General features: G+C 42.2%; 1 protein-coding gene across 2 annotated transcripts in view; it reads left to right on the forward strand.

Moving 5' to 3' along the window:
* Window positions 1–13,375, forward strand: part of EFCAB11 (EF-hand calcium binding domain 11) — a 139,251-nt gene extending 125,876 nt beyond the window's left edge. The window contains exons 6-7 of one of the 2 annotated variants that reach the window (XM_013057697.2): window positions 13,005–13,050; window positions 13,161–13,375. In XM_013057697.2, coding sequence (XP_012913151.1) covers window positions 13,005–13,050; window positions 13,161–13,199 — 85 coding nt within the window. In that variant the 3' untranslated portion in view covers window positions 13,200–13,375. The remainder of the gene's footprint in view (window positions 1–13,004; window positions 13,051–13,160) is intronic. The other variant, XM_004739076.3, reaches the window with a different exon arrangement.
* The last annotated feature ends 237 nt before the right edge of the window (window positions 13,376–13,612 follow it).

Here is a 13,612-nt window from a genome sequence, read left to right on the forward strand (position 1 = left end):
CTACAGCAAGGATGAACTTTCAAAATTTCTGTCTAAGCACATTAGTCCTCTCCTTAAAGCACATCAGGGCTCCTTTGATTATGACCAAAACTCTTCCGTGGCCTTCCAACTCCAGAATAGTCTTATCCCACTCACTCTCCAGCTTCACTGAGTTCCATGCTCATTCTCACTCTATGCTTTGGCCGCGGTGGCTCCATCCATTCCCTGAACATATCTTGCTCTCTCTTGTCACGAGGCTCTTGCACATGCTGTTCCCTCTGCCTGGAAAGCCCTTCTGCACCTCCCAACTACCTCTCATCCCTCAGATCTCAGCCCCATTTTGTATCCTCAGGGTCAGTGCCCAGACCTTCCTGCTCAATCCTCTGTCCCACCATCTTGTAGCACCTTCTCTCTTTCCTTCAGAGTACTTAGCACACTGGTGACTTTATTTAACTCAGAATTACTTCATTCTCTCTCTGGCTGGACTAAAAGGATCTCTGTTTCTTTCTTCCCCACATCTTCAGAACCTGAAGCACCTGGTCCACAGTGGGCTCTTAGTGTGTGTCCCATGAATGACCAAATGAACTCAGTAACCTATTTCTTTAAAAAAGCATTTTTATTGAACATGTTCACTGATACATTTATAAAAGCAAAAGGGCTTTTTGAAAATTCAGCAAATAAGTATATCATTATAAATCCATATAGCCATTAAAAATGAAAAAGACTATAGCAATGGGGGGAAATGTTTATATTATGTTCAAAATAGCAGTATATAAAATGCTCTTATGCTAGTCAGAAGGCAAAGTGCAATAATGATCATAGCAATCGGTTCAAGATCATGGAATGGGGAGTGATACTTTTCTCCCAACTCCCCTGTTCCCATGTTCATATATTCATCACAGATTTCCTACAGCCAGTGTGTGCCAGGAATAGGAACAGCATTGTGAACAGGAGTATTGGTCTCTGTTCACTGCAAGGTTATGGCCAAGTAGGAGGAAAACTCATAATAATCATGACATAGATGATCTAGTATTGACAGAGTCTTGCTCTATTCAAGAAAACTTTGCCATAGTGTTCACCATAAGCTAAAGTAAATATTTCTTAAATCAGGTCCATCATTATGATGGCATTGAAATTTTTAATTGTGTGTGGGGGGGGGAATTGTAGGAGAAATATACCCATTTTCTTTAGTCTTTAGGCTTTGAAGGAGTTTTCCTAAATTGTCTCTCCAATCCCTAATCACCGCTTTTTATACATTCTAGAAGGAAAACATTTGGAATCAGGGTGAACTTCTGATTATCTTAGTTCAATTACATTAAAAAGGTTTGTGCAGGTGGTCAACAGGACACCACTGATCCTCCCCAATTCAACCTCATTCCCAAGCATTTGGTGGGTCTTCAGCACCCACTTCTAGGAAACTGACAAGGCAGAGTTTTGCTGCCATAAATTTTCTTGGTTTCATCTTCTCACACTTATGCGCTCGGTGTCTGTGCCTCTGTGCTTGAGCATAATGTAAATACTTAATTTGTTTAATAAATATCCTGAAATCGCCTCTTTGAGTTGTTACTAGAAGGGCACGAACCTTTTAACTCACTTAGTCAGCGCAGATCAACACTTAATGTCTTTAATGATGATCAGGATCTTTTTTAGTGGCTGAAAATCTCCGTAATCAATGATGTGGTCCTGCCTGGAGGCAGGAGAGACTAGATAATGGGCAGAAAATGTCACGCTGGATGGGACTAGTAATTTGAATCCCTGAAATCAGTATTAGAGTGGCCATTTATGGGAGAGGCCAGTTTCTTCCCAAGGCTACGAAGAGCCCCGCCAGCACCCCAGTACTCTTAAGTGATTTACACATTGCTGAAACCATGATGAGCCAGTTCCTCTTTCAGCCCGAAACATCTGAAGGCTCTTCTCCCCCGCCCACCTACCCAACAAAGCCACTGCCATGCCAGCTTGCGGCACAGTGGTCACCCACCTGGAAAGTAATTCTCAGTGCTGGGCAGGAGCAGAGAGGATGGGGGCCCGGGGGTATCATGGGATTTCTGAGACCTCATTAAGGCGGGTACATCCCCTTTTCTTTCCCTGTCCCTATACCGACCTTGAGAATTTTATTTTCATTTCAGGGATAGGAAACAAGTCCCATTTTCTAGCTGTTATATGAAGGAGGACTTCCAGCTTTCAGTCCTAAAATATCCCCTCTGAACTTGGAGTCCCTTGGTCTTAGTCAAGCATTTGATTAATTTAGCCATGTTCTTTTCTGCATTTCATAATTTTCTGAACACTTGTCATATGCCCTGCGAACCTCCTTTATCTCTTTTGAGTGAAATTCTCATATTAAAAGTCCTCATGGTCATTCCATTTGGTGTGACTTTGTGATTCTAAGTGGACTTTATTAATAGAGAGCTTCTGATAATATGAGAGAATTGTTTCATTATGAAACGTTATTCATTTTTTATGTTGTTTATTATTGTCCACAGACCCAGAGGTTTCAAATGGTGGGAGCACGTTGTAAACGAAAGCATAAGTAATTTATTGTAATTATTCTGAACTAAGGCCAGATTTCCTACTGGCTCAGTGATGCACATCAACTGAAAATGGGCTGAGATATAAAATCTTATTTTCTTAAATGAATTACTTAAAACGAAAGTGTAAGCAATTAAAAATATTAATTTTTATAAATTCCTGCGTCCTCCTTTAAAGAAAAAACAAAACCTGACTTTATCAAATTTTAAAATAACGTTTCTATAACTAAGTTATATGGAGTAAGTCCCTTGGATTTCTGGTGAGGGTAAACTAACACAGTGTAATTCGGCCATGTCACAGTCCCTAGGGTGACTGTCAGGTCCTGTGCTCTCCTTTGAAATGTGAGTGCTTTTAATTAGATGAAGCAATGGCTAGTTTTTGTTTCTCTATTATTATATTATTATCATTCCATTGCCAGGACTCCCAGTCTGATCTAATTCTAAAGGAGGCTGGAAAATGTGGTTTAGCTATGTTTTCAGGAAGAGAGGGAATTAAGTTTTGTGGAACATATAACAAGCTCTGCCTCGGAATCAAACTTCACCCATGTCAGAATGGATAACCCATTATCCCAGCTCCTTTTCCTTCCAAACTGTTCTATTTCCACAGATTTGAAATGCCCCTTTGACCTTTGGTGAATTCCTATGTACATGTTCTGGATGTTGTTCTCACCGATTGCTGGGTCTTAATGGCACTGTTTTACTTACTGAAGCTCTATATTCTATTTTGCTACTATGTGTATTTTCTAAAAAATATTCTGAATCTTCTGGCACATTTCCTTTTCCAGATAAACTTGAGCTTCACATTTTTTAAGAAAGGAAAAAAATAAGCAAACAAAAAACTCTCCAGTCTCCCTATCATCTAACATTAAATATATGTTCTACTTGAAAACATGATACTATTAGAGAAGATAAGCATTATTTGACAATCGGTATCTTCTGACTCCGAGGAAGTATGCTTTTAAAAAGCAAGCTTTCTATCACACAGTGGCTAGCAATGTTATTAGCAGGGATTTATAAACGACTTGAGTGTTTATGGTTCATATTTCAACTTCAAGTCTGTTTGTTGCATTAGCAAAATGAAGCTCATTAAGCCTTTTCTTTTGGATCATCTCTCCAAGCCTCTGAGTCCACTAATACTCCACTTTCTTGTCTGGGAGTATGTAATCTTTCCCACATTACACTTGAAAGTTCAGCTCATTCCTAAACCTCCAGTCAAGGATATGAACTTGTTGCTTTCAGAGAGGCCACATCTGTGCACTGAGCCATTACGCCATCTGTTAAAGTGGTCAGAGTTCATTTTATTGCCTCCTTTGTGGAAGGACTCATACTGTAAAAGCGTGTGTTATTGAAAACATAATTTTCCTCATCATTATGCTTTCTTTCTAGCCGGATCATAACCTGCGAGAAATCTATTGAGCAGAGAGTGAAAAGCTCTTCAGAATAGCTGTTCTTAAGAGATTAAATGATTGCCATCTCTGTCCCATTTCTTTTATCTCATAATCAAGTTCAAGATGATACTAGATATCTCAGCTGAAGTGATTATATATTTGAAATAGAAATGGCTTTATCTCCATTCATATTTCACACTGTTGAAGGCAGGATCATTTTTTCCCCATTTACATTTATATATGTATGGTTCTTTACAACTGTCTGCAGGGTTAAAGATTCAAAGTACTTTTTGAAGGCAAAAATAGCTAATAGGAATTCGGTTGTATTTTTAAATGTTCTGTGCACAAAGACACTAAGTTGTATATGAAGATCCAGCTTAGATTCATCAAAATTTAGAGCCGTATCAAATCTTGGCAAGTCATAGCCCAGCCATTCTGGACAAGTGAAGAGTTTGGGCTTCAGAGCAGCTAAGACACTTGCCCAAGGTCACACAGCCCCGCTGAGATGAAAGCTCCCTCCTGGGCCGTTTCTGCTGGACCCTGTTGCCTTCCCCCTGCCCTATTCAGAGCAAACCTGTCACACAGATCTGCTGTGGGGAAAGAATGGGAGGTCTAGTGACCCAAAGACATAGGCACCAGGTTTTTTTGTGATTGGTTCAAAGATGTTCCACTTTGGGTTTTATTCTTTATCCTTAAAGCTGCCTGATCTGTGCTGTTTACTTACATCACTTTCTCTTCCAGAGATTCAAACTGAGAAAAAAGATCATGTCACTATTTATTAGCAGCTCTGCTAAAACACTTGCTAGAGAAGGAATATGACACTCTGCCGGAAGTGAGACATTGGGCTGTATGTTGATCGCATTTACCCACATGCCCACAAGTAGTCAATAATCAAGCGTACTGAAATTACATTCTTTCCTCCTTTTAAAATATTTCTAGCTTTAAATAAGACTCCTCATTTTTAAAACCTAGTAAATAGGACAAAGTGAGTCATTATTTATAGTTAATCACTTTTGCCAGCTGTGACTGCATTTCACATCCATTTTTCTGTTTTGTCTTGGACTGGAGAATCTGTCCTGTCGCTCTGTAAGGAAAAAACCATATTGGTCCCATCAATAGCCTCTTTCAGCACATAATCAGTTAAGGCGCTACAAATAGAGATTTTTGTTGGATGCGGCAAGAAAAGTAACTTCTTCAGAATCCAGAACTGTGGAGAGTAATCCCAAATCTTGAGATCGCACCCAACAAGAAAATCTGAATTATTTTAGGGTTCATTTCAAAATGGAATAATTATTTCACAAATATTGTACTTATGAGTGTCTGTTCTATGTCTACCAAGTTCCAGATACTGCAAGGTTGAGAAGAGACTTCAGATGGGATCCCTTGTATGTCAGGATGCTTTAATTTGTTAATATCAGGGATTCATTTCAGACCGCCTTGAACAATCTTTGAATCTTGACTTCATTGGGTCAGGTGACTAAAAATTTTGACCTCAGGCATGCTTCAGGCCTGGTTTGATTAGGCTACAGCTCACTCTGCTGTTCTTCTGTCTCTTTCTCTCACTGTGTAAAGCACCATTCTCAGGCTGATAATTGACATTTATGCACATGTACAGAAAATTTCTGAATCAGTGCACCACTGGAGAGATTGCTTCCTTGTGGTAGAAAAAGGACTATTATACTGCCCAGCTCACCTCTGCATCCCTACTCTCCAAGGAAAGGGCTTCTTCTTAACTCACAAACGGAATTCCTAGGCTTCATTATGGTCGAACTGACTTCTTACCATCCAGCAGTGGCCAAGGGAGAAGTGCCATGTGCCGACCGGCCAGTTGATCGTTAAACCCAATCCCTATGGTGAGGAGGGCGGGACTATAGTGCTTGGCTTCAGCCAGTTAGCTGCCCCTCCTGGAGCCTGGGGTGGCAAGCCATTCACCCAAATCCCACAGCTGCTGAGTAGCACAGAGGTATAAGATAGATGCTGGGGAAGGACCTAACAAAATCCACCCTGTCTTTCATTTAGAAAGTTGAGTCTGATCTTAATGAGACCAAAGCTTTGCCTGGCTTGTGTCATTCTTCATTCTTGATCTGGTCTGGCCAGCCTTTTATCCTTCCCAATTCAGCCAACGTGCCCAATTCCCCCACCTGCTCTTGGCCAGTCCGTGGCTATACCTCTGTATCCACAAAGCCAGTGACCTCTCTTATACTTAGGAAAGTATTGTCCTCCTGCTAAAAGAATAATGACTTGCTGACAGACTAAATAGTATTAAGTAAGACACATGTATTAGACAGAAAAGCCTGCTCCTATCATTTTCTGGTGACCCCTGGCAATTCAGTTGTCTGGAGCTTCAAACTTCAGAGCTCTTCTGAAAGGCAATATTTCATTTGCTCTAAAAATGTTTCTAGAGGAACACTCTGATCTATTTCAGGTAGTGAGATACCCCTCACCTGCATGAGAATCTGACGTGACATGTTATGGCTGATGGCAATTTAAATGCCCCGGGAGAACTTCCATCTCTCAAAATAAACTTTCCGCCATGTCTCAGCCTGGGTTCTTCCTGAAAGCTGGGCTTTCGGTGAGGAATGGCATGCAGCTTGTTTGGGAAAGAACCTCCGTGAGCAAGCACAGAACAGAGACTGAGGGCAAGCCAGCACAGGGGTCTGTGAACCAAATTTGTTACTTCTGGAAGCAACTAGCACTCAATCCCCTCAGAACCTCCAGGGAGCCGAGAGGACAACTTCAGAGTTGTCTGCCTGCCTGAGGGACAGGAGAGAGCCGACATCCACTGGCGCCTGCTCCCTCCCTGGGCATGGGTTGGCCCGTGGGGTGTCCACTCATTATTTTTTCACACTTCCAGACGGCCTCTGTGTGAGGGCCACATCTGGGTGTTAGTGGTCCCCGGAAGACAGTTAGAGATACTTGGCACTGGGTGTGCCGAGGGGTAGTCCTCCAGCCATGACCGGGCTAAAAGATGGGGGTGAGAACATGAGGTGGGCTCACAGGGAGTCCACCACACTTTGGTGAACAGCCCAAGTCACACAGGAACCTAGAAAAGACCAGAAACCATCTACACATCTCTTTTATCTTTCCTGCATGTCTGAATGGCTTTTCTTAACACGTGTCTTTAAAAAGGTAAAATTAATAAACACATTACCAACCGGATTGCCGTAGAGCCCTGCAGGACTCTCATCAACAAAGAGGCAAGCACGCTGGTGGAAAGAACCAGCGGGCTCCTCAGAAGAGAAGGCTGCTTGCGGGAGAAGCTGTCATCATCACATCTTCAATTGGCGGGTCCTCTCATCCCCAGCAGGGGCTCCTTGCTTGGAGGGTAATTTCTATTCTCACTGTTCAGTCAGGATGACAGCTTTGTCCCTAATGTGATGGCAGTTTTGACTTTAGTTTAAATTATTCCATAAAGAATCAAAGAGAAAGAGATTCTCTCTCTTTTTTTCCCCCACCCCAAAAATTCCACTAAGAAAACTTTTCTAATTTAAATCTTTGCCTCCACATTAAATTTCTCATTCATGTTGCAGGTGAATCAAATATAGCGTCAACTTTCAAAACCCTGTGTGACTATCACAGTAACTCAAAATAATTGCTGTCTGTCAGTGTATTTGCTGGGAACACAGATATGCCTGTCAACGGCTCTGTTATCACACCAAGAGCTTGCCTCTCGAGTGCGGACTTCTCTGGGCTCAATTCAGAGCCTTAGTGTGAGCAGGGCAGAGCACTGGGACAGTTATCTGCATAACCCATCCAAGAAACGTGTGCCTCAGCTGCCCCTGAAATCATCTGTTGGTTTTTTTTTTTTTTTTAAGTCCTTAGAGCAATTATTGTAGTAAGTGTAGATGTAGCTGGAATGTTCCAAAGAATTGCCTCCGGCTGTGGTTCCTCTAGCCTGGTAGTTTTGAACTACGGACGATTTTGTCCCTCCGCGGACACTTGGCCATATCTGGAGATGTTTTGGCTGTCATCGCTGGCGAGCAAGGACGGAGGGTGCCACGGACATCAGGAGGGTAGAGCCCAGAGAGGCTGCGGTGCCCGGGACAGCCTCCCATGGTAAAGATTAGCCAACCAAACACTGCTCTAGCTGTCGAGGGTTTACACATTGTAAAATAAGGCCATCTTCTCAGAAAATCTGGACTGAATGAAAATATTCCTTCAGTTGAAAAATATCAATAATATTAAAAAATACTTGGGGCGCCTGGGTGGCTCAGTTGATAAGGCGACTGCCTTCGGCTTAGGTTATGATCCTGGCGTCCTGGGATTGAGTCCTGCATTGGGCTCCCTGTTCAACAGGGAGTCTGCTTCTTCCTCTGACACTCTCCGCTCTCATGCTCTCGCTCTCTCTCATTCTGTCTCCCTCAAGTAAATAAGACCTTAAAAAAAAAAAAAGTGTGTTTAAAATATATATATATTTTAAAATACTCTAAGACAAAATAACCCCAAAGAGAAGTTTCCACTTACCATTTCACATTCACATTCGCGTCCACATTCTGCCCAAATGAAATTGATGGTTATAAGATTGTAATTATAATACATACTAGTTTATATTCTTGTTTCCACTTAAAAACATCACATTTATATTCTCTATATTATTTTGATAGAGAATATTCCATTGTTTCAATGTAATAGATTAAACCATTGCCTCTTTCTTTTCTTCATTTTTAATTTTAAATAATCTTTTCCCTTTTTTTTTTTTTAAGTATCTTGGGAAAAAGCACATACTCCAATCTGAAATCTGGCTTGGGAGAACTGGCCATGTAAAGTAATTGAATTACTTTACAAAAACTATTTTCCAAGAAATAGCTATTTTCTAAAGATTACAAGAAATAGCTATTATGTAAATATTTTCATACAGGAAACACTACTTGTGAAAAACAGTCACTATTTATATAATTTAAAATTTGAAAACCCCCTCTGTTTCTCTTCACAATGTATTAAATCAACACTCTTGGCCTCCCTTAGTGAGAGATTCTCAGTGTGAAAGCCTGGATCCTTCCGGGTGGGACCCACCTAGCCTCTGGGTCTCAGCCCATCTAAGTCGGGCTGTTGGAGTCCACACAGCATCACGAAAAGAAGAGAACAGAAACTCACTTAACAAGTCAGGATGTAACAGACAAATGCTAAAGCTCATGCTGATGAAAGTAATTATAACCACTTACAGGATGAGTCAGAAAATGTTTATATTTTAACAGAAAACTGTCAGAACCTAGCTAAGTGGACAGAGTCTGGTCTTGCCTGAAATTCTTAATGTGTCCCAGTGTCAGCCTGGGTGTTGCTGTATGTCACAGTTCAGTGTTGCCTGGGAGCCCCATTCCACACCCTGCAGGATTTTCAAGCACTTCTGAAGCGTTTTTACAGTATCTGGAAGGCCCGTGAGTCTCACGCCTTCCTCTGCATTAATTCGGCTGATAGATCATCAAACCATCCCCCACAGTTGTTGCTGGCTTGTGCACCTGCTCAAATGGAACCCATCTCCTAACTCAGTCTTCAGCTTCGAAGTCAACACAGAAGCCCCCGCACAACACACTCACACACACACACACACACACACACACACACACACACCATCTGCAGTAGAGCCTGCCTTTTGCACTCCTTGGTGAAGATACAGGAGGTTCTCTCAAGTAATACAGACACCTTTGAAGCACACGGTAAACGTAGCGGTTGAGTAAAGGACTTCTGATCGCCGCACCCTCACAGACTTTCCCAGGGGCCATATCCCTTCATGGAGGATCCCCATCTCCTGCCTCTCTGTGGCCCATTCTTCCTCATCTTTCTCGTATCTGGCTTGGCATCCCCCTTGCACCCGAGAATCCTAAATTGTTCATGCTGAGTTACACAGAGCAGCTGAGCTCTCCTGAGTCTGCTCCACAAATCAGTCCCACATCTTGCTTCTGCATCTCAAAAGCAAGCAAACCAGGAAGCTTCAATTTAACTGGACCTGTATTTCTAGAAAGCAGTTGCTGTTGTTAACAAATAGCATTTCTTTTCCTCTTGTACATCTGTGGGAGCTTTGTTCACTCCTTTGAAAAGCCAGTGCTGAAATAGATGCCCGTATACTCATCTGTATCTATATCCACTTGTCTGGTGGAAGAGCTGCTACTTAGCCCAATGGGAATGCTCGGGCTTCGGCTGCAGGGCAGGTTAGACTCAGATGTGGCTAGCTTCTGTCTCAGTTTCCAGTTTCCTGCTCTGTATTTCCCTCTGTGTCATTCAGCCCGACACTCAAGCGGTTCTTTCCATCCGTCTTCTGCTCTGCAGCCTTGTTTGCCAGAGTTCATCTCGCGCTTTGGTCTCTCTCGTACCTAGTCTGTGTTTACAAAATGCGACTGGGCGTGGAGACCGCCACTGACTATTCCTTATGGGTCCCTGAGTGATGGTTCCTGAGGGCCTTCATCAGCACGCGTTCTCTCTCTGGCTGGTTTCCAGACTCTCTAAAAGCAGTGATGATGTACTCTCTTTCTTTGACCCCCAACCCTTCGTGGAAGGTTGTGGATATTCCCTAATGTTGTCAGGTGTTTCTCCAGATCCACTGATTCCACAAATTGATGTACTCTGCAAACATGTGTCTTCTGCAGTGAGCTGAGAGGTAGGGACACGGCCAGAAACAAGAGAAAGTTCTCATCCTCCCCGAATTCATTTCTAGTTGGAGTGAGAGGTGGTGGAGTATTTTAGTGCTCCGTGAGTGCTGGTAACACCAAAACAGCACACCCTCCTTCCAGAACCAGAGCAAGCGCCTGCCAAGGGGGAATGCAGTAAACAGGAATGATGAAACTCACTACCTAATGACGTTTCTTCATCTCCGCGCACACTGCTTCTAACCGCCAGCCACATCTGCTCTTCGATCACGCGGCGATTCAAGTGTGGGTGCTGTGAAACCTTCATTCTTCAGGATAATTCCATCCTCGAAAAAATAATATATTTCGGCTTTTAAAATTATAGCTCTGAAATGTGAATTTCCTCTTTACCCTCCTTGAGACAACCAGACCTGCTCTCTGTCTCTGTCTCTCTCTCTCTCTCTCTCTCACACACACACACACAGAATGAGGAAGAAAAGTCAGAAGATAGGAGGTATTTTACCACGTCTCATTCTAAATATAAACACAATGTTCACATTCACTATGTGAATAAAATGCCACTACGAACCTTATGAATAAATGTTTCCATTTTAATGATTCTTGGTTATACCATGCCCATTTTATGATGGGAAATTTTGGCAAAGACAACAAGAAAAATAAGTGAATGCAATTACAATGAAGGTTATTTACTGAGAAAAAGGGATTCCCTTTTCCACAAACATTCAGCATCTCAGTAAGTGAACAAACATACTGAGAAAATATTATCAGAAGCAGTTTATTCCAAACATTACTTTTCTAGGTTATCCTCTTAACCTACCCTCTGGGATTTATAGTTCAACCATACCAGTTCAGAGTGGAAAGAAAAAAGGCCACTGATCTAATCCAATTCCTTGGGAAAAATACTTAGGCAATATTAAGAATCTTCAATTATCTAATTTAATAAAAGGGAAGGTTTATTTTCCGTAGTCAGTAACATGTGATACTGATTATTTTTAATCCCTTAGAAGAGATCTAACATTCTGCTTTTGGTCCTGTTATAGCATGAAATCATCATGTATATTTTACCAAAAGAAGTAGCAAGAATAATGGCCTCTGCAGTCTGCAGTCATTTTACGCTAACACACTGCAACATGGTTTTGCCCTGGGGCAGAGAAATAGGGATTTTCTGTACTTCAAAAGAATGAAAAATTATCATCACTATCCAGAACCATTATAGACTTCAGAGACTTTGGCATGAAATATTCAGAAAGTTTATTTTAGAATTCAATATTTTAAAAGCCTGCTTTAAAACTATTACAGTGATTAGTGGCTCTGTTACTTGGGCCAGTCTTTGCTTTAAAAAGCCCTGTGTCATGGTTGATACCATTTGTTGTTTCAACAAATAATTTGCGTCAACCACAGGAGCTCCACATAAGGAATGTAATGTATTGTTTTAGAAGGCCCCCCAAAGAGGAATTGTGACCACTACTCATCAGTTACTCTTTCAAACACACTTCTTTATTTTCTTTTAAGATTTTATTTATTTATTTATTTACTTGCTAGAGAGAGACAGGGAGAACACAAGCAGGTAGAGCAGCAGGCAGAGACAGAGAGAGAGAGCCTGCTGAGCAAGGAGCCCGATGCGGGACTCGATCCAAAGACCCTGGGATCATGATCTGAGCCGAAGGCAGCAGCTTAACCAACTGAGCCACCCAGGCATCCCTCAAACACACTTCTTAAATAAATGTTACTTTTCCTGGTCCTGGTTGAAATGTGTTTCTAATGCTGTGATTTTTGTCCTTCTGACATGTGTTATCTTACCCATGTGGAGAGGGTGCTATTTCTCTGGCCCTGTCAAGGGAGCCATGCTCCTGTCTCAGTGGTTCTAAGGACACATAGGGCCATCCCAACTGAGGCCACCCACAGCCTCAGCCAACCAGCCAGAGGCTCCCATCTTTACCGCTCTGCACCAGAAGGTGAGGATTTAACACCACACCTGAAGCCAGTGAAGACTTCTGGAGCTAGAGTTAGCCACGTGAAATTGCAATACAACCCCTTCTCCTTGGACTGTTCTGTGTAAGTAGGGAGGCCGCCTTGCAGTGGAGTACTTTGAAAGCTTTGGTTTGGGAATGTCGTGGTCTTGATCTGTGTTCCACGTCTGCTACTTACCAGCAGTGTGATCTTGTGAAATTGATGGACCGCTTCCAGATCAGTGTCTCTGTCTGTAAAGTGGACCCTTACCAGCATCATGCCAAGATTCAATAAGATGAGGAACGTCAAGGCAGCACAGTGTAGGTGTCAGTCATTGTCCCCGTCACTGCTATTTATTCCCCAAACACTTTTCTTATCCCTCGTTGGTTTATTCCACATTTCTGCTGTGTGATGCATATATATTTGTTAGTATATCACAGAAAGAATGTGCAGGATGATTAGAAAAACCATTTCTGCTTTTCTTTAAAAACCCTTGCATTTGGCTTTATTTCTTTAAATGTATGGAATGTATTATTTTTGTAGGTTTTAGTAAGTACCTTTTCCTTTCCTTCCCTCTGTAGGCATTATCAATGTAAGAAAAAAAATGGGCTTCAAGTTTGCCTTCAAGTAGGTGCCTCTCATAAACATGCAAAGAAATAAAGATTGTGGAACGCTCTTAATGTGTGAGACAAAAAATAATCTGTAAATAACGAAATAACTTTTGTTTCATTTTCCAGGGAAGTAGATCAAGACTCAGATGGTCTTGTCAGCTTTAGAGACTTTGAATATGCCATGAACTATGGACAAAATGAAGCCTAACTATTGTGAACCGCTTTTGGCAACCTCTGGGGAGACAAATAGGTCATAATGTGTATTTAAACGTCAAACTCCACTCCGTTAGTGATGTAACTATGCTGCATACTTCTGATTAAACTCTCCATCGTGGTTTTCAGATGCTGGTATTACTTGCATGGCAGAATCCTGGAGGAGGTCATTCCACATGGTCTTCCACTGGGGCTCGTAGCCCTGAGCCAGGCTGCTGCTGGCTCTGCCACTGGGGGTGGCCCCACACCTCCTCTTCACTCTCAGTCCACCATGCCCACCCACACTGCCGGCTGGGGCACTCCACTCACCAGTCCTCCCCACCCCACCTGCTCGCTCCATGATTCTCATTGGTTCCTAATGTCTG

This window comes from Mustela putorius, unplaced genomic scaffold (assembly GCF_011764305.1).
Source record: "Mustela putorius furo isolate JIRA1106 unplaced genomic scaffold, ASM1176430v1.1 tig00000129_pilon_pilon_pilon, whole genome shotgun sequence".
Taxonomy (NCBI): Eukaryota; Metazoa; Chordata; class Mammalia; order Carnivora; family Mustelidae; genus Mustela; species Mustela putorius.